The sequence below is a fragment of the Salvia splendens genome, chromosome 16 (assembly GCF_004379255.2).
Source record: "Salvia splendens isolate huo1 chromosome 16, SspV2, whole genome shotgun sequence".
Classification (NCBI taxonomy): Eukaryota; Viridiplantae; Streptophyta; class Magnoliopsida; order Lamiales; family Lamiaceae; genus Salvia; species Salvia splendens.
Genome location: NC_056047.1, coordinates 560,349 through 580,147, shown reverse-complemented (window position 1 = coordinate 580,147; position 19,799 = coordinate 560,349). Strand labels below are relative to the sequence as shown.

Here is a 19,799-nt window from a genome sequence, read left to right as displayed (position 1 = left end):
GTAGTATTTTCACATAAACATAATGAGATAAGAAATCAACAGCAAAGATTACTTTTAACAAATAGTACTATCAAAAGTTTGAAAGATACCATAACTTTTTTCTTTTCTTTTGTTCTTTCTTTCTTAAGGTGATTGTAAGTATTTTGTACATGTCATATCATATATGTGACCCCTCAACATTTTCAAATGATATTTATTCCAAGAAAATGGCTTCATAATCAATGTATATGAACAACAAAGTCAATCTACAATGCACTAAAAATTAACCTCAAACAACCACTTTCAATTAATAGTAAAAAACATGAAAAAGGAAGGATTTCGGTCTCAAGAGATCTCATTTTATCTGTGTTTACAACCAACATTTCGAGTAATCTCTAAAAAAAGTAAAATCCTTCCATTTTCATGCAAAACATATTCCAAATTCTTTTGAACTAAAGAAAAAAAAAATTCAAGATTCAGTCTCCTTAGCTCCCTTCTTGATCTTCTTCAAGAACAACCCTCCGATCAACGGAACCAAAGGCTTCTTCTTCGTCTTCATCTTCGTCTTCACCACCTTATTCGACTCTTCATCATCCAGCACCTTCGTCAGCAGCTGTGGGCTAGCAAACTTGACTGATCTCTTCTTCTGCAGCTCAATCTTGCCGCCTTCTTCATGCTTCTCTCGAATCGTGTTCATCTCCACGATGTCTTTCGTGTTGTCGATGAATTTGATCTCTTCGACCTCTCGTTCATGTAGGGTTTCTCTCGTTTTGAGTTGTCGAAGCTCCTTTTTGGTCTGTTCGAGTTCTTGCCTTAGTGAATTTAAGCAGTGGGCCATGAGGTTTCCTTCTTCTTTTGCTTTTGTTAGGCTTTCTTTGGTTTCTTCTAGCTCCGCTTTCACTGCTCCCAGCTTTGATGGCTGGTTTTTGGCTTTGTTTTGCATCTAAGTTAGCATGATTTAATGGACTTGTATTAATGGCCGTGGTGGAAAAAATAGCCACTTTGCTTAGTAAGGGGAAATTGCCAGAAATATAATGAATTTTAGTCCAATTTTGGTTTATCCCAAAAAAAAGCATTACGTTTGGATTCATTATAAACTATCCCACGACAAAATAAATAATAATTCGAAAATTGTACTATTTGATATGAAGCCGGGAAACCATGTGTGGATGCCACTGCCGATGAGTTAACAATGTCATTTTTTTCATAAAGAAAATAACATCGCTTAGTTGAACAACATCAACAAATATAACACGTAGGAGAGCTGATTTTTTTGCAATTGGATAATTGCGATTTTTCTAGTTTATTTTTAAACCAGAATTTGACCAAAATCACAATTTTTTTGGCAATTTTCCCTATATATAATAGCCAAAGAATAAAAATATAATTTTCACCTTTTTTATACAGACTATATATTTTAATTGTCATATAAAAGTGAATTATGTGCATGCAAATTAAAAGTTTTGTGTGATCACAAGAATTGAACGATTTCATGTGATATTGTAAATTCGTGCGATGCCAGAGAGGTTCACGCGATCATGCAAATAGAACTAACCTTCGACTTGAATTATTTTCTGATTTTAGATTACTATAAACATTTTGGTAAGAACGGTATATTTTAAAATTTGGCTACTATTTGATATTGGCTAAGTAAATGCATGTGTTATAAAATTACAAGAAATAGTTAAGTTTATATAACAAAAAATGAGTACCTCTTTGAGTTTGTAGCCGTAAACTTCTTCGGCGAGCACTTTCTCCCCGAACAACATCACGGCCTCCCTAACGGAGCGAAACGGCTGTCGAGTGTCGATCTCGACTCGGCCTCTGACCACCACCCCTTCTCCTCCTTGCATCTCGAACTCCGCTACACCGGAAAAATTTATCTATAGTCAGATATTATTATTTGGATGTGATGATGATTATGTTAAAATTCAAGAGCACCTATATATATGTGTGTGGTGGAACAAGAATAACAATTTACCTAAGTTAGCTGAATGGTGGAAGGGATAAGTATTGAGTTTTGATTAAATGGAAGTTAAATAAAGAAGAAATGATTGTCATAGAGGAGTTTGTTTAGTTTCTTGGCGTCCACTTCACTAGTCATTTTTGTTAATTGATGCTGATGGGTTTTATTTTATGTGAGAGGTGGTGGTTGGCCTTTCTTAGTTAGTTAAATCTTTTATATGTACACCTTAGAATTTTTTTTAAAATAATATTATTGTCACAATCTTGTGTATGGGTATTTATTGAAGTAATACCATAAGTAGTGCAACTTGGTTGTATGTGGTGTGAAGTTTGGTTTAAGTGAAAGGGTTTGAATGAAGAATACTAGAAGAGGTATTTTGTTGATGTGGATTTGTCTCCTCTCTTGTGGAACCCAATTTTGTTATTTTTGTTGTCAAGAACACATCCCAACAATCACGATACACACATTTATATGTGTGTTGGTTGTTGATTTTGTGATGGAGAGGTTCTAAGCTTTTTGTAGTAAGAGGCAACTTGAGATATAGTCATTATGCAATGGTAAAAGTAAATATAGTTGTGAGTTAATGTGGGCATAAGAAGCATAACGCACAACAACTATGATAGCTGACGTTCACAAGTTGTTTGTGTAATAGTTTGAAAGACATTATGAAAGGGAATTGATTATTGTGGGATGTAACAAAGTGGGATACAAACAAATTGATCACTCAGAGTCAGATACATCTGTTTGAGAACTAAACAAAACATAAATATCAACTGTCTTACTGTCAAAACAGTCTTGCTCTCAAGGTTGGGTCGAAAACATAAATATGTTACTTTCTCCGGAGGAAGCTCGTACACACGCTATTGGATAGAGGTCGTAATGCAGAACCCAAGAAGACGCCAACGACCATGAAATAACAGACGCTGCAATTTTGGCTAACGAACCTCTTTCAGTTTATTCTGAAATTACGAATAACGAACCCAGTAAAAGATGCAAACAATTCTTAGGGAGGCTATAAATCAAACAGTCTCAATTGCTGGATATAGACTGAAACTTCAAACCAGTGCACCAGAAAAGTGAAAGTATTGATCAATTAAAAGTATACAAATATTTAATCAAGAACATGGTGGCAAGGCTTACTCTACAAAAGACTTTGCCAAAAACCAGCCCATAAGGAACAGGACCATGCTGTCGTGAATCATTTGATGCATAGATATTATCTCCCTGAATCCACACATGACCCTTTGGTATCTGTCATTCACAAAGGTAATCAGATTTTAATATTCCTTGATAATGCATCAGTTTTATTTATAGAAGTTAAATATGTATGGAAAACTAATACTAAGAGGTTTTGATAGCAGTTGATTAACAACACATGCCAGATGGATATCCCTTTCACACTTTTTCTCTAATACAGTATGTCGAAAAGATATTGATGACAAAGAAGGAATTTAAATAAACATTTTCCAGAACATTTCAACAAGGTTTCCTTTCCAGAGCTCGCCGATTTCAATAGTAGGGGTCAGGATTTCCACCAGAAATTTAGCAAATTCCAATATGAACGTCGATAGCAGCTGGTTTGTGGAACATATTTTAAACAATATCAAGAAAATATAGCAAAATTTGAATTTTTTTTATCGATATCAGTATATCCATTCCAACAACATGATTGTAAGACCAAAATACCACATTTCCATAAACACAGATATTTTTCATCCTTGCATACAACTACGCAGATGAAAACAGTTGCGTTACTCGAACTAGAAACACGTGAAAATCTATCAGAGTTTACGATAATGGATATTGGAAGGACAAAAGGCATGCTTTTCTACGGAGCCTTCCTATTCCTGGTAACTGGCAACAGCTATGCAGCACAACAATGAAGACAAGAATCTCAAGGAATTCATAAAGCACTTGCAACATGTAATTTCAGCGAAGCCATCATTTCCAAAAGCAAAACAAACTTTTAGTTTATACACTACAAGTTAGAAGTTAGTACACTTGATATGCTTATAAAGCATAAAACTTTATCAGTAACCAAAATTAATTTCCAACTCTAAAATAAAGCAAGGAAATGAAAGGCATTCAACAAAGATACAAGAACATAAGCTCACTGAAATATATCCCCCAAAATTTCCTCAAATATCTATCAAAGAGCAAAACGACTTTCATCCCCTCCAAAAAGCAACAAGGTTCCGGTCTAGACCGGTTTTTCGCGGTTCCGGCACGGTTTCGGTTCCGATATTTTGGAACCTGAACCCAACCACGGTTCCAAAAGTGACGGTTTCGGTTCGATTTAAATCTCACGGTTCCGCAGTTAACCGCCCGAACCGAAAACCTTGGGCATCTCTAGGAAGACGCTGCCATAGGTATAGCGTTTTTACGGTTTATTGTCTAAATTATTTATGCCGTAAATATTAGTAATATAGTCGTTTTTTTACGACACATTTTAATAATATATATAAATATCACTATTTAATACATTTATTTTACCATTAAAATATCAACTTATTCATGAGCAACAAATTTCTCCGGACCAATTATTCACTTCAAATTTTATCTTCTACTACTACTCCCTATATGATAATGGTGGATTTGGGCAGAATCTTTACTAGTATGGTCAAAATTGATTAGAATAAGGTAATCTCATACAAATTCAATTTCAGGACAAATTAATTTTAAGCAATCGATCACCATTGTTAAGAGATAGATAGATAGATAGATAATCTTTTTGTATGGAATCCTTGTTTAGTGTACACATGATAGTCGAGGAATAAGTATTGGGATCAAACTAACTTGATAAATAATTCATTCATTAGTTGAAAATAAAAGAGGTAAATAAAACATAAAACATAACCAATATTTAGTCATAAAATGGGAGTGTTAATTTGTTCTAACCTAATTAGTAAACAAAAAACTAAATAAGTTGTATAAATTGTGCAGTCTATACAGTATACACATAAGTAAGCAAGCTGTAAGCGTCAGCCAAAAACGAGGGGCAAAATCGTAATCTTCACTTCCTTCACCACAGCAATGCCTCTACTCACTTCTTACCACTCTGCAACATCTCAACACACAGTGGCAATCAATCACCAACTGCAAACTCATCTGATAAAAATCGGAACCACGGTTTTACATAGAAAAGTCGAGACCGTACCTTCCCAATCGTGAGAGTTTGGGCTCGTGGAGCAGTAGGTCTTGTAGTGTGGTTTCCTTGGAAGGAGAACTGCAGTAGACAAGAAAGCAAACGCGTCTTAATTACTGGTCATCTCAAAACTTGTTCAATGAATAAGAACGAATACGACAAGTTAACACGTTCTTGGATAATGATAGGTCCAACTGTCGCGTGTTGCACAATCAATGGATTAAGTATAGTACATGTACATGTATACAGGAATTTCCCGTGTTCGGATAAACTGTTAAAACATGAAGCTGGCTGGCATTATGCAAGTCATAGTCCCGCTAAACTGGAAAGGAGGGAGAAGAGATCAACCTGTGAATGAAATCAAAGGAGAGAAGCCTGTGGCGAATGATGTAGTCGCTTTCAACATAAGTCACAACGAGGTTACCGGCATCTGGGTGGGGCCAGCTCCTGGACGTAGGGAATCGCAGTAGGAATGTTCCGGGATCTTGAAGACCTCCTGGGCCCTGAAGTGTAGATTCCGCTTCTTCTTTGGTGATAAACCCCTCGATCCATGTAGGAGGCAATGAATCCCACATTGCGTTAACCGCACTTTGTGACAAGGTAAAAGCTACTGGGAATAGCCACGACCACATTCTCTCGAAATCTTCTTGCATAACGACATCCCGGCAGCCTGCTATTCTCCTCAAGCACTCAAGGTCCTGTAAGTTCAAGAGAATCAAATAGTAATCCTAACTTGAACTTTACATTAAGGAGAAAACAACGAGCAGCGTATAAATGCACATCTTTTTTGGAGAATTTGATTTATCACCCAACCGTTAAGAAGCAGAATCATAAATGAGTAAGCAGATGAGGCGAAGTGAACGAACATGTTATGAGATAAAACATAGCAGTTACTGTATATTTTACTCATTTAATTTGATTCTCTTTCCTGTCACATGAGAGAGAGAGAGGAGCGACACCTGTTCCATTAAAGGACGAGTAGAGCAGGCTATCTTCATGAATTGTTCATTAATGATGAAAACGAGATTCTCCCATAGAACGTGGTGGTTGTTCCCTGATACTGATGTCCAGACTTGAATCCCCTCCTCGACCAATCTCTTTGCCATTTTTATTTGATGCCTGAAATTTACAAGCTTCCTTCACTGATGAATGAAAATATTTGAATAAAACGATACAAGGCAAAATGGAAGCAGGTTCAACCGTAAAAAAGTGAAAATCATACAGGGTGTATTGTTAATCTCTTAAAAGCTTTTTCCAAGCATGGAGGGCTCATACAAGACACCAGTTACAAGATCTCATATGTAATTCTCGATGAATAAATCAAAATGAATGTTTGAATGTAGTTGTGTGTGTGTGAGAGAGAGTATATTACCTGTGATGTAAGCAACCGGAGAACAGGGAAACCTGATTTGCAAAATCGGCTAGTTGCTCTTCTGTAGCTGGAATAGCAATTTCCTTGAGAAGATGGCATTTCTCCGCTGGACCTCCCAGGCAGTACTTGAATATTATTAAATCTGAGATCGGACTCGGAACACTGAGCACACTTCTCGGGTCAGAGTTTGTTGCTTCGCTATTATCAGAAGCACATGAATTGTTCTCTGTTCCACAATGATCTTCCGGTTTCAGCTTCATACTCCTTGCATGTGCGTTGCCCTAATTCCGACAAATCATTGATTGTTAGGAATTTAGTATGGACGATCAAACGAAACATACGTTGAGTATAAAGATAATGAAAGAGATCCCAATGTGGCACGCAATATTCAAAGTGAGTGTAAAGGAACGAAAAGGGATAAGAAATCAACATATGGTCGAAAAAGGCATAAAGGCTACCTGATTAGCAGTCCAAGCACGAGAGTGGTGAACTTTGTTGGATTGCCTAACTTCTTCTTTGAACATCGCAAACGGCATATCTTGTCCTAATTTGATCCGCTTTGATGATGGACTTGGTTTGGCTTCACGAACAATATTGGTGATAAGTTGCATTGATCCATCATCAGGACTAGGCGATTCACATCCATTACCATAGTAAGTTCTACTGGATGACTTTCTCAGCGTAATAGAAGCTGTCCGTGCACTCCTGCCGCGTGAAACACAGCGAATAGGCATAGATAGGGTCTCAAGAAAAGGGTAATTTCCCAATCTTGGAACGTTAAACTTTATCTGGAACAGCCTGTTGTCACACTTTGAAGAAAGCTGAAATGCAAAAATTGAACTCGGTATAATTATATGTAAGAACATATACCCATAGATAAAGGTTTCGATGTATTTCTGAGTTCACCTCCTCATAAACCCCTAACACTATATTGAAAGAGGTAAGAAGACGACTCAATGCAGACCTGCGATATCTTGAGCTTAAAAGAGGCACGCCCGTTGATCAGTTTGCACGGTCTCTCATGAGAAGCATATTCAATACCGTCACAGTTGATAAGAAGGGGAGATTTCGCATCAGTAGTGTTCTCAACAGGGACACCATTGTCGGCGTAGAGGAGAGAAGCGACAGCCTAAGATGAAGAGAGCAGCATGCATGTAAATACAAAGTTATAATTGTGAGATTATCAAAGACGACTATAAGGAGACGGAGATCGGATACCTCGAGTTCTTTGCTCACTGGACCACCAAATGCATCCAATAGCACAACGTCCAGAGAAAATATCCTGCGGCAAGATGCCTGTTTTTTGTATTTTTCACAAGAAAATAGATTAAAGGAGTAAGAAATTTTGATTTTGTAAGGAGACATCAGTGATTAGTATTCGGATGAACAAAAATAAAGGGTGCTATGATCGATTTTACCTTGCCCCCAACGATGCTCCACACACTGTCACTGCCTTCTTCAATCTCCAATGCACTAGAATGGTCAATTGTCAGTCGTAACGGAGGATCCTGGGCATCATTAGGGGGAAACAGTCTCAGAAACAAAGGAGTAGCTCGTACCAAGAAAATAATTAATATTCCATGGATAAACAAACAAACCTTGACATAGTGGTTTTTGATGGACGGTTCACGGAACAGGACACCAAGTCCATGAACATAGCCATATAATTTATCTTTATTTTCGTCGGGGCATGCCAAGCATATATTTTTCAAACCCTCTTCATGCAAGTCCTTGTTAATTGAGCAGGTCAAAGGATTGACTCCGACAATTTCCCCATCTACATGAAGCCTCATAAGATCCCTCGAGACCTGAAATGGAATTTCCGAGCTATCAGGTTCACCTCATTAGGCATAAGCAAAAACCATACACTCACAACTTCACAAACTTTAAGAAAGAAAGGTTAAACTATGAAGTAACACAGGAATATATAAGCAATCTCATTTCCCAATTCCCATTTTATGTTTCCACCTTGCAATATTGATCTTCTAATGGAAAAATATAACAAGCTCCTAAAATGGAGATACATTCTGATCAAGTAAATTTCTACAATCTCTAGTAATATATTCATTTATTTTCAGATGAAGTCGAATCAATCACCACATATATAAGGGAGAATCGAGTTAGTTAAAATTCAACAACCAAGATCAACAAAAAATCATCATTTCTCTTAGTAGAAAAGATACAGGATTTACATAGATCAATTCAATTCATAGTAACTACTGTAATAAAGGAAGCATAATGTAGGTAAGCATAACAACGATAGAAAACCAAATACCTCACATCCAACGTGAACCCATTTCTTCATAGGGAACTCAGTCTCCGTGGAGATACATGGAACATCAGTCAAGGGAATAGGATTTTCGGGATTTAGAGCCTCTTTGTACATACACAGCAGCGGAAAGAGCTTCATTTTCTTCTTGTCGTCCAAGTACAAAAAAGGCGGATTACAAGCGACATCTGGATGCTTCTGCATAATGTTCATTCATTGAAACTAAGCATACACCTTAAAGAGCAACGAGATGAAAGACCATACCGTCACTTTCTCTAGACATAAACACAATAACAATACTATCATCTAGCATCATACCACAAGCTTTCCGATACACAATGTGATAACGACTGAGCAACGACACATAAAATCATCCTCATCCCACAACAGCCTTCTTCATCAATTCATAAGATGACATAAAAATGAAAACCCAATTGTCCAAACATCCCACATTTACTTAAGCCACCTAAATCAGCACAAATGAAGAACACAAACCACAAGAATTCCCCAAATGCATAAAAAAACACAAGCGCCTTAAAGATTCAAACTTTCTTGAGTAAGTGAAGAACCCTACTCCATCATCAACAGAAAAAGGGGAACTGAAGCATTCGCAAACCTGAATCAGAACTGAAGAGGGGAAAGAAGCACAATGATCAATGTAAATCCAGAAACAGAGCGCAAAACATCCATCTCCCACTTCCCCATCGTCTTCTCTTCTGAAATCCACTTTGAGATTCCGCAGGGAAACATAATCTCTCTCCTCCGTTCCACTGAAATCACTCATTTTCCCCCAAAATTTTGCTTGATCAAAACTTCAAAACGCAGAAACCCTTTGCGAGAATCGGCGGTTTTTGCAGATTTTCACCAATAGTGAGGTGGAATTTCAAGATGGTTTGAATTGAAGGTTCCTTTTTTTCTTTTTTTTTTCCCTGTAATTTCGGTTTGTTTTGTGGGGAAGTTGAGAGTGGAGTTGTTGTGACGGCTGTTAATTGACGGTTGGTAGAGTCTTCGGCAGTTCGGCTTCAGGTCTTTTCCCCCGCTTCTAAAATTTGGGTTTTGCTTCCATGTTTCGCACCTATATTATGAAAAATAGGGTCCCATAAAATCACAACGTTTTCGATCAAATATAAATAAGAAAATCTATATTTGAGGGAAATTTTTCGGGAAAAAAAATCAGTTTAGGAATGTTGGCGATTAACCTACTAAAAAACTATACTCTGTCTACACGTACATTTTTTATATTTTTTAACCAAACCAGACAACACTTTCCTCATAGCTAGATGACATCGTTTAATTCATTGGAGGTGTGTGATTTATCGAATGCTATTTGTCGTTGAGTGATTAATAAATCCAAACTTCATGGCTCTTTTGATTAAATTTTATAGTCGTTGGATAGAGTCCGGCGATTGCACTTTTGGCCCAACATTGCAAATGCAATTGTTACTAGCCTTGCTATGGCGAGATAGCCTTGACCTGACTATGACCTTCTTCCTCTTCCTCTATCTTCAATGTGTGTATGAGGTCGACAACAAAGAAAGATGAGATTAACTTCGTGGAATTGGATTGTGGTCGATGATGTTGTTGATTTTGGGGGATTGGGCAGCAGTTGGTGGGCGGAGGCTATTTGCGCCGACAAGAATGCCCCAAGGCATTGGGTGGCAAGGGTGGGGTTCGTTTCATTTATACTTCATCCGTCCCTTTAGATTAAAAACTTTGCAAATAATTTGTGTTTTGATGCAAAATAAAAAAGTACAAAAGAAAAAGAGAAAATAGTTTGAAATTCTATTAGCAAGCAATACAGTCCACATCATTAGTAGTTCATCATGGAAAAATTTCGAAAACTAGATATGAACATTCTCCTTCTTTCAGGAGAAAAAGAGAGTGAGCATTTTATTCTTAAAATAAGAAAAAAAAATGCACCAAGGTCCTAGGATAAGATTGATTATCATTCAAAGAGGGTCGAAGGGAGTAGAGATATAAAGAAGAATCAAATAAAAACCTTTACTTTTGAGTTATAAAGATACCAATAAAGGCCATTCATCTTGTATCATCTACTAAAGTCATAGTAAGAAGCAGATATAAATAAAAAAAAATGCAATATCACGAAATAAACATGAATAATCCAATAATTCATGAAATAAACCTTTTGCTCACCACCTTAACTGCCCCCCACTGCTTCATTGCAAATAAAAAATCGAAACAACAACAACAACAAAGAACCATATCAATACGCCAAAGCTACAATTTGTTGGGATACAAAGCTGCCTAAATTCCAATACCAGATAGAGAGAAAAGATGACAGATTTGCCTTGCAACTATGCATCTTGTTTCTCGTCTCGATCTTTCTTGGGGATGTCCCGTCTCCAAATCCCAGCCAACGCACTACCAAAGATCGAGTGGCACACACTGGAAACCGCGCATGGCACAGCTGTCAACGGGTTCCCAAAGTGTTGAGTCGCAAGAACCACTCCAAGCACCGAGTTCTAAAAAAACAGACATCATAAGCAGTAGTTGTCAAGAGAAATCGTGTTTCTAGAAATCTCTCGGTTTTACCTGCATTCCAACCTCGATGGAGATTGTTCTCGAAGAGGATACGTCGATCCCCAACATTCTCGAAAGCACGTATCCAAAGAAGAACCCTGAAGTGTGAAGAAAGGCCACTGCAAGAACTACCTGTAGGCCAGACGTGAGGATCGCGGAGGAACTCTGAGCGATTGCATTTCCACATAGGATCGCGACAGTTGCTACAGCGATGGGAGGCATCACGGGGCAGACGATCTTAACAAGGCCCCGGAAGTACTGATTCAGAAATGCGCCAGCCAGAACCGGGAGAAGCACAACCTGAAAACACAATAGTAATACGGTTAGTGCATTACCTGATCATCATCCGTGAGCATCGTTTTCGTTAAATCCATGCTAGCATTAATTCTTCCTTTTGTTCCTTTAGTTTGATTTTAAGACATTAAACATCATCATTGATGGCAATAATTTTACAAGTTACATACAAATCAAAGCCTGATTTCATTTTCTCCATAACCTCCAAAAAAATCAAGATTTGATTTTTATGTTATTTGTAAAATTAATCACATCCATAATCATTTTTTAGGTATTAGAATTAAATCAAAGGATAAAACAAAAAAAATGCCAATGCGAACTAAACTAGAATGGTAGGATGGTACTCACGGATAGTGCCAAGTGCTCACATGAGATATGTAACATAACATTACTCTATATATATATATGTATTCTGATTGCTGCCAGCAGCAACATAGTCGTCGTACCTGCAAAGTCGACATGAATAGACCTGCTGCGTCGACGGCAACATATTGGCCTGCGAGTTTTGCTGTGAGAAAAGGAGTCATAACCTACCAAAGAAGGCCAGAAGTTCAGTTGAAGCAGAAAGATGCAAAGTGATGGTACAAAAGATTAATATTACAGTATTTAGAGCTTTCGTGCTTACCTTAGTATACTATAAGGGCTGGTTTGATTGCCTATATAGTCCTAGATATCCATTCCTATCCATGTGTTTTTGAGTGTTTGTTTGCCATGAGAGTCTAGCACTATGACCCGGTATAAACAAGCAAACCCGACACTGTTCACACTATTTAGCTTAAAAAGTCACATATGACTGACCCACAAAAAGCCACCGATTGTCCAATATCTCTAAATTCATGATATAAATTTCTACTTGCAATTACCCTCCACCAACCAACCAGTACACAATTTCAAATTCAACATTCCCCAAAAACAAATTCAACAGTCCCCAAAATTCATAAACGATGAACAACGCTCATTCTAATATCGACAACAATTGAAATCGGCCGATTCTTGTTGGGTAAAGTATCTAGATCATTGGGCTACCTAGATCATTCTCCGGTTTTCAAGTTTAGTCCAATTGGAAGGACCATCATTTTCGGAGGAGACGCCATGGACATGGAAGATGAAATTAGCAAGGTAATGCTATTTGTAACGAGTGAAATTGGGTTTCGATGAAGCAAAACTACTGAATTATGTGTAATTTTTGGTTAGTTGTTTTCCCAACTTGTTAGGTTTTCTTGCTTTATAGTGATGTGAATCGTGGAAATCCAACCTAAGAAAGTTTTTTCTTATGCAATTATTGAAATCGGGTGGAAGATAATATAAGAGATGGTTGGATTCATTCCACTTTTTGTGTAAATTGAAGGAAGTGGTGTCTGTTACGGCACAAACGATTTTAATTGCTCATATACCACTTTACAGAAAGGGGATTTGATTAAAATAGTGTACATAACTTGTGTTTCATTGTGATAACTTGCACAACCCTTGATTTGTTGATCTGGGATCACTGAATGAATGCATATTACATGTACACTGTACAATTTCAGCAGTTTTTGTTGCTTGTCCATATAGGTTGAACAGAAACGTCATGCATTGACAACGACATTGATTTTGCTTGAGGAGATACTAAGAAACCATCGAATTAACCTCCTTCTTATAAGTATGTTAATCACATTGATACGACCAAATGGCGGTAAAAGGAAACGAGGTGGTAGAGGTACAGCCGAGCCTCTGATGGATGCAATTCCTGCTCATGTGAAGCAGTTAGATAGGCTAGTGCGCATCTCAGATCGTTCATGTGTAGACAATTTAAGGATGGATAGAAACACATTTGGTCGTTTATGTCGCATCCTGCGAGACCGGGTAGGTTTAATTGACCAGAAATTTGTTACCATCGAGGAACAAGTTTCTATGTTTCTGTGCATTCTATCCCACCATAAGAAGACACGAATTGTCGGTCATGATTTCATGCGATCTTCACAAACTGTGTCGAAATACTTGCATACAGTTCTTCGTGGAGTGCTTACTCTCTATGATTTGTTTTTGGTGAAACCTACTCCGATTGATGATGATTGCACTGATTCAAGGTGGAAGTGGTTTAAGGTTTAGTACCGAAGTCATATGTTATCATTTTGTATTATATTTTTTGTTTTTCTAATGCACACAATCATTAAACCTCATCAAAGACGATGATGCAGGGTTGTCTAGGGGCTTTGGATGGCACATATATCAATGTACGGGTCCCTCTTGCTGACGCACCCCGCTACAGAAATAGGAAAGGACAGATCACGACAAACACACTTGCTGTGTGTGATCGACATCTTCGCTTTGTTTATGTCTTGCCCGGTTGGGAGGGATCTGCAGGTGACTCGAGGATCTTACGTGATGCAATTAGCAGGCCACGTGGACTTAAGGTGCCTATCAAGGTGCAAAAATGGATATAGACTATCAAATCCTATCAAACTCTATCAAGGCAATCAAACCAGCCCTAATTGCATTGTACACTTGTGATACAAATAAGCAAATAAAGAAGTGCATCAAAGATATAGAGAACTCAATTCAAACAGTAAACATCCTCAAACTCAACCCTTCAAAGGTGCAAATAAAATTCGAGTCAATACTAACCACAGCAGAGAGCGTACTTGCAGCCGTCATTAACACGGAAAGAGCCACATTTCCGCTGTGGTATCACAGCTAGTCAGCACTTGCAATCAACATATGAGATCAATTAAAGACGGCCATTGCAATGATTTACCTACCGTGCAATGTATGTAACGATGTTACTGGCTGTTCCTGTAGGAAAAAAGACATATATCTACTGAAAAGATTGTGGTACGAGAGAATAGGCAACGGATATACTTGATAGCAATTACCTCCGGGGCAGCATCCCACCAGTATCAAGCCGGCTGCATAATATGACGGCAAGTTTAAGAGCTTGCTCACAATATATCCGGATAATGGCATTATCTGCAACCAAAATCTCTCCTCTAAGCTTTTATTACGAATTAAACGAACATATCTATTCAAATTCATCACACGGCATGTGGTATCAACAAGTTACATGCTAAGGTTTGCAAAAACAATAGTTTCTTGCTGTGCTTGATCCAACCAAACATCTTTCCTTGTTGAAAAAAGGGAATTTGGAAGTGTTTATTTGGATGTGGAATTTAATTCCATTTTCAAATCCATTGTTCGATACTACAAAAATATTTGGATATGAAATTTAATTCCGTTTCAAATCTTCCTAATCCTTTATATTGAAGTCTATAATCAAAGATTCAAAGTAAATAATCGTACTTCCAAATAATGAAAACATTGACACAGTATAAACACACACTACATACAGTCATACACAATATTGGACATTAATGCATACACACACTGACAAACACACATAAACACACACGACATACACAATAGTTATTGCACATTAATGCATACACACACACAACTCCGAATATATAGAATATTAATATAGATACCTAATGTATATGTATATCAAGAAAAAGTAGGAGTAAAAAATAATTATTTAATTAAAGTCAATGTCAAATTTCAATTTTTTTTCACTTACCAAACAAATTTTTTGAAATTAAGTTACAATTTTATCAATTACTTAAAATGGAATAATAATAATATTACTACTATAATATAAATTTCAATTTCAATTTCAATTTCAACTTCAACAGAATTGCAATTCCACTATACAAAACGAAAAAGGATAAGAGAAAAAGGAAGATAGATACCGAATACTGCAAGAAGAATCCAGCAAACAACTCCTTAGGCATAGCGAGGGCGCCGCGGAGATCATCAAAGGTGAGCGTCATGCCCATTCCAAGCATGGTGAGGGTGATGCCCATCACCGTCAACTTCGGCTGCACCCAATTGAAGGAGCTCGGCCGCAACAGCCCTAGCAAGCACCCCAGCGCCACCCACACTGGAAATGCGGTCGACACCGCCTCCCCAGCCGCTTCGATCCAGCTCCTCTCTTCTGCATTCACGGCGTTCGACGAATTGCCGCAGTGAGTGGGTTTCGATTCGGGGCGGCGTGAGGTCGGGGCTGCGAAAAGGGGCTTCCGAAATTGAGATTGGGATTGGAGATTGTTGAGCTTGATTGAGATTGGTGAGAAGTGTGATTTAGGTGAACGCGGCGGTGGCGGTCGGTTTGAAGGTGGAGGTCTGCGGAGGAGAGCGTAGATGGGTGAGTGAGATTTGGCGGTGGTCCACTCCATTACTGGATTTCTCCGATGCGGCGGCGATGGCTTTTCCTTTCGGAGTAGAGTGACACTTGGCTCACTGATCTTAGTCAATTCATTTGAGTAAGAGCATGTGGACCCGGACCCACTTTTACTTTCGGTTCATAGACAATAGCACAACACCCATATATGTTTTTCTGCTAGGACAAGCTCAAGGTCCCACTTTGTATTTGAAATGAGAGTATTTATAGATGAAAGTATGAATTTTGGGATAAAAATAATGAAAAAATAAATTAAAAGTATGAAAAAAAATGGATATATTTTATTAGGAAGTGGGAAATTTTTTTTATTAAATCTGAATTTTTCAGACTTTCTCGATTTTTTTAAAAAATAATAATAAAAAATGATAAACCAACGGGCCAATCAGAGCATGTCATGTCGACGTCTCGTGCTCTTGCCGTTGGCACGGACGTGCTCTATGCATAGAGCAGCGCCCTGCCGTCGGCAAGGACACCGCTGTGGATGCTCTTGCGCCTAATAATAATAAATAATCAATTATTTTTCATTTTATGAAGTTAATAAATTGTTTTAAGTGTCGATTAAATATTGTAGCCCGTGAATAAGATGCGTCTTTCTTCATTTTCCTTCTTTCTTTTTAAGTGGTCAATTTGAATTTATTATTGTTATTCTCTTATAGATTAAAATAATATTGACGATAATATCGTATTTAGAGACCGAGTCCATAATTTTATCATAATTCTATTTTCTCCATAAGAAAATAAAAGTTATCCATAATTGTATATGCAAATAATAATTAATATTAATCTGATATTTCAATCAATAGTCATAAATATCTACAAAAAGAGCTGAATAGGACTTTCTCACAATTAAATTGCTTGATTCGACTATATCATTAGGCTGTCTGCATAAATGAAACCATAAGATGCACAGGTTACAATTAATATAGCATTGGCTATCAGCAAGTTAGCCATCCATATAAGGGGGCGTTTGTTTGGTATGATAGCCCTAGATATTGGCTGCTATCTAGGTTCTATCTAGTGTTTGATTGGTATGATATAACTACACGAAGACCCGGTATAAACTCCATGACTCGAAAAATTTATGATAGCTAACTGTCATTTTCATATACGCCTAACCAGGCTGAAGGCTGTGATTGAAGTTATGTTGCCGATCCAGATTGTGTTCTACACATCTGTTGTCTAAAACACCCCTCCCCTTCCTCCCCTCTCCTTCTATTTCATACTGATTTGTGCCGAAAAATTGCACCGGCGTCAAAGTTCACATCCGCCGCCGATAAATTTGCCCCCGACGATTTTCGGTAATTCAGTACGATTGAAGATAATTCACTACGTTTTATGCCGGTTCATTGATTCAAATCTTCAAATCTAATTTATTCCAATCTTCAAATCGACTCAGAGTGCTTGAACCATCTGGGAAGCTCGACAGTTTTGGGAACCTCAATTTTGCAACGGATTTCCATGGCTAGTGAAGAAGAAGCTCCTAAGGTACACCAATTTGTAATTCAACTATCAACTCAGTAGAAATTCGTTGAACTATAGTCAGATTCGAAACTGTACATCGACTACCAGCGATGATTCAGCCTGCCGACTCTGACTTTGTGAAATTTTGGGGTGAATTGCTTACAAAACGTGCTTATTTTTTGGACTGATGATTGATTTGTTCCTATCTTTGCTATATCAATTTGTGTGTATTGTTTCTGATTGGTGATGGCCTTGTAATTGTCAGTTTTCTCCGAATCTGCTTGTTATAATTAGTTGTTGAGTTAGAAGAACATGAGTTGTTGAGTTCACTGCTATTTACATTCGGTTTGTGTTTATGATTGTACCAACGATTTTGTGTATGACTAGCACTCTGTAAAATGTGTGAACTACTTCCTCAATTGCAGGACTGATGTTTGATGGATTGGTTCTTATTTTGGCTGTATCAATTTGTGGGTAGGCTTTGTGTTCATTAATGACCCTGTAATTGTTTGCCTTGTGTTGGTTTTTGTGATATATTTCATATAGATCCAGATTGTGTTTGTGTTTGTGATTGTAGCTTTGATTGAATTAGCAGCTTATATGCATTTGTTTTTCACCAACAATCTGTTAATAAATATGTGTAATGCTTCATCAGGGTGACGATAGGCGTAATGAAATGACATCCTTGTTGATTTTGTTAGAGGAGATAATACGGAATCATCAAATTAACATGCTCCTTATATCTTTCATGATCACGCTTATTGGCCCGCAAATGCATACGCAAATGCTGAAGGCTTTGTGATGCCATATAAAGGGGTCTGATATCATTTGAAAGAATGGGGACCCGGAAGACAAGCACCTCAAACACCAGAAGAGTTGTTCAATTTGAGACACACTAAGGCAAGGAATGTCATCGAACGATCGTTTGCCGTGTTGAAGATGCGATGGGGTATAAGGCCGACAATGAGGATGAAAGTGCTGCCGACAATGAGGTCGACAATGAGGATGAAAGTGCTGCCGAACACGATGGTGCTGAGCATATCAGTAGTGTCGAACCATCAGCCTCTTGGAACAAGAAAAGAGATGATCTTGCTAGAGATATATGGTCCGAGAGAAACAATGTGTAGGTTGTTGCACTAATCGAATTGAGTAATCTTTGCTATGTAGTAGAATTGTCCGAGAGAAACATATTTCATTTTCCAAAACTGGTTCCTTTCTGCTTCATATTGTGCCATAGGTTTCATCATCTAAATTTAGTTATTTTGTGGTTTGTAACTTGAATTATGTATTTCAAACTCATCTCCAATTCGATAATGTATGGAAATTTTATTTTACAAAAAGTGGATAGCAAAATTATGTATTTCAAACTCATCTCTAATTTGATGATGAATGGAATTTATTTTTTAGAATGTGGACTTGCTATGGTTGTTTGAGGATCCTTGTGAATAATTATCCATATTGCATTACCTTATGCTATGGACAAAATAACAAAGCATTCAACAACACAATATCATGTCATTGAAACCGTTTACACCATAACAAGCTTAGGGAAAATTTGGTCAATACAAAATGTTTATGAGGGCATATTTGTCAATCAGTATTGCTATCATAGTTTTATAGTAGTCCAACCAAAGACCAAATAAGTTATATGATTTGCACTATCAGCGCAAACAAATGTCCGATTGAGATATAATACTATCAGCACTATCATGTAAAACCCTATACAACTACCCTATCATACACAATACTCTCATACCAATCAAACGAACCCTAATAATGGTTGACTGTGAGCTGAATCTTTACTATATATGCTCCAAATTGTATAGAATTAAGTTTAAACTCATTTATGGTGCTCAAAAATTTGATCTCATAACAATTCAACAATTCAATCTCAGATAATTTCAGAATAAGTTCATTTTAAGCATTTGAACAATATCATTAAAAGATAGATACCTAGATAGATGCGTGGATAATCTTTTTTAATGGAGTCCTTATTAATCGTGGGATCAAACTAACACAAATAATTCATTCATTAGTAGAAAAATAAAAGATGTAAATAAAACATAAAGTAGAAGTGAAATAGATTTTCCAATGGTCATCCGGAGAGCCTAAATATCTCTTATGGTCGAGCCGAAAATAGTAAAATCGCTCCCTCCTTGCATAGCAAAATATGGGCTTTAACCATATTAAAATCTTCCCACCAATGTAGCTCAATAGGATTTAAAATTGCTTGATGCTGCTGTAGCTTTAGGCTATCTGCATAAATGAAACCATAAAAACTATAGGTTATAATACAAGAACTATAATTATTAGTCAAGTTTATTTCTTTCTTCAACTTTTGTGGAGCCCGTGAATGAAATTAAGAAGGCTCAAACGGTGGATCATTAAATTCCCAACGGCTAATTATATCGAAATAATACTAAAAATGTCCCACATTTCACATGAAAACAATTGTTACAAATCCCATATATAGTGTAACGTCCTAATAAATTCATTTAGCGAAAAAAATATTTCAAGAAGATGGAAGCATTGTGGAAGTTGGAAGACAAATGGAAC

General features: G+C 37.3%; 4 protein-coding genes across 4 annotated transcripts; 1 reads left to right on the top strand and 3 right to left on the bottom strand.

Annotated features, from left to right (window-relative positions):
- Positions 1–262: 262 nt before the first annotated feature.
- On the bottom strand, positions 263–1,991 carry LOC121770869 (WEB family protein At3g51220-like). Its single transcript, XM_042167653.1, has 3 exons — positions 1,961–1,991; positions 1,692–1,843; positions 263–922 (listed from the first exon to the last, which is right to left on the bottom strand). Exons 2-3 carry the CDS (start codon positions 1,830–1,832, stop codon positions 449–451), a joined length of 615 nt encoding a protein of 204 aa, XP_042023587.1. The 5' UTR covers positions 1,833–1,843; positions 1,961–1,991; the 3' UTR covers positions 263–448.
- A 2,750-nt stretch (positions 1,992–4,741) lies between these two features.
- On the bottom strand, positions 4,742–9,762 carry LOC121772089 (SH2 domain-containing protein A-like). The gene is made up of 12 exons (XM_042169057.1): positions 9,348–9,762; positions 8,738–8,929; positions 8,061–8,270; positions 7,881–7,970; positions 7,681–7,758; positions 7,427–7,591; positions 6,921–7,283; positions 6,463–6,743; positions 6,050–6,209; positions 5,439–5,788; positions 5,103–5,171; positions 4,742–5,003 (listed from the first exon to the last, which is right to left on the bottom strand). Exons 1-12 carry the CDS (start codon positions 9,513–9,515, stop codon positions 4,985–4,987), a joined length of 2,145 nt encoding a protein of 714 aa, XP_042024991.1. The 5' UTR covers positions 9,516–9,762; the 3' UTR covers positions 4,742–4,984.
- A 1,098-nt stretch (positions 9,763–10,860) lies between these two features.
- Positions 10,861–15,988, bottom strand: LOC121770909 (probable sodium/metabolite cotransporter BASS1, chloroplastic). The gene is made up of 7 exons (XM_042167684.1): positions 15,292–15,988; positions 14,422–14,515; positions 14,308–14,341; positions 14,174–14,228; positions 12,013–12,096; positions 11,285–11,572; positions 10,861–11,214 (listed from the first exon to the last, which is right to left on the bottom strand). Exons 1-7 carry the CDS (start codon positions 15,775–15,777, stop codon positions 11,047–11,049), a joined length of 1,209 nt encoding a protein of 402 aa, XP_042023618.1. The 5' UTR covers positions 15,778–15,988; the 3' UTR covers positions 10,861–11,046.
- LOC121770910 lies at positions 12,229–14,137 on the top strand. The gene is made up of 3 exons (XM_042167685.1): positions 12,229–12,685; positions 13,121–13,651; positions 13,747–14,137. The coding sequence occupies exons 1-3, from the start codon at positions 12,659–12,661 to the stop codon at positions 13,990–13,992; spliced, it is 804 nt and encodes a 267-aa protein (XP_042023619.1). The 5' UTR covers positions 12,229–12,658; the 3' UTR covers positions 13,993–14,137.
- Positions 15,989–19,799: the final 3,811 nt, after the last annotated feature.

Excerpts from the sequence above, each read along its gene's own strand:
- LOC121770909 (XM_042167684.1), bottom strand. The coding sequence starts at position 15,777 with ATGGAGTGGACCACCGCCAAATCTCACTCACCCATCTACGCTCTCCTC. Across the intron at positions 14,229-14,307 it reads ATCGTTACATACATTGCACG|CGGAAATGTGGCTCTTTCCG; the intron begins GTAGGTAAATCA and ends GTGATACCACAG. Across the intron at positions 12,097-14,173 it reads CAAGTACGCTCTCTGCTGTG|GTTATGACTCCTTTTCTCAC; the intron begins GTTAGTATTGAC and ends CTTCTTTGGTAG.
- LOC121772089 (XM_042169057.1), bottom strand. The coding sequence starts at position 9,515 with ATGAGTGATTTCAGTGGAACGGAGGAGAGAGATTATGTTTCCCTGCGG. Across the intron at positions 7,592-7,680 it reads CAGTGAGCAAAGAACTCGAG|GCTGTCGCTTCTCTCCTCTA; the intron begins GTATCCGATCTC and ends TCTTCATCTTAG. Across the intron at positions 6,210-6,462 it reads TCCGGTTGCTTACATCACAG|GCATCAAATAAAAATGGCAA; the intron begins GTAATATACTCT and ends TGTAAATTTCAG.
- LOC121770869 (XM_042167653.1), bottom strand. The coding sequence starts at position 1,832 with ATGCAAGGAGGAGAAGGGGTGGTGGTCAGAGGCCGAGTCGAGATCGAC. Across the intron at positions 923-1,691 it reads ACGGCTACAAACTCAAAGAG|ATGCAAAACAAAGCCAAAAA; the intron begins GTACTCATTTTT and ends ATGCTAACTTAG.
- LOC121770910 (XM_042167685.1), top strand. The coding sequence starts at position 12,659 with ATGGACATGGAAGATGAAATTAGCAAG. Across the intron at positions 12,686-13,120 it reads TGGAAGATGAAATTAGCAAG|GTTGAACAGAAACGTCATGC; the intron begins GTAATGCTATTT and ends TTGTCCATATAG. Across the intron at positions 13,652-13,746 it reads CAAGGTGGAAGTGGTTTAAG|GGTTGTCTAGGGGCTTTGGA; the intron begins GTTTAGTACCGA and ends ACGATGATGCAG.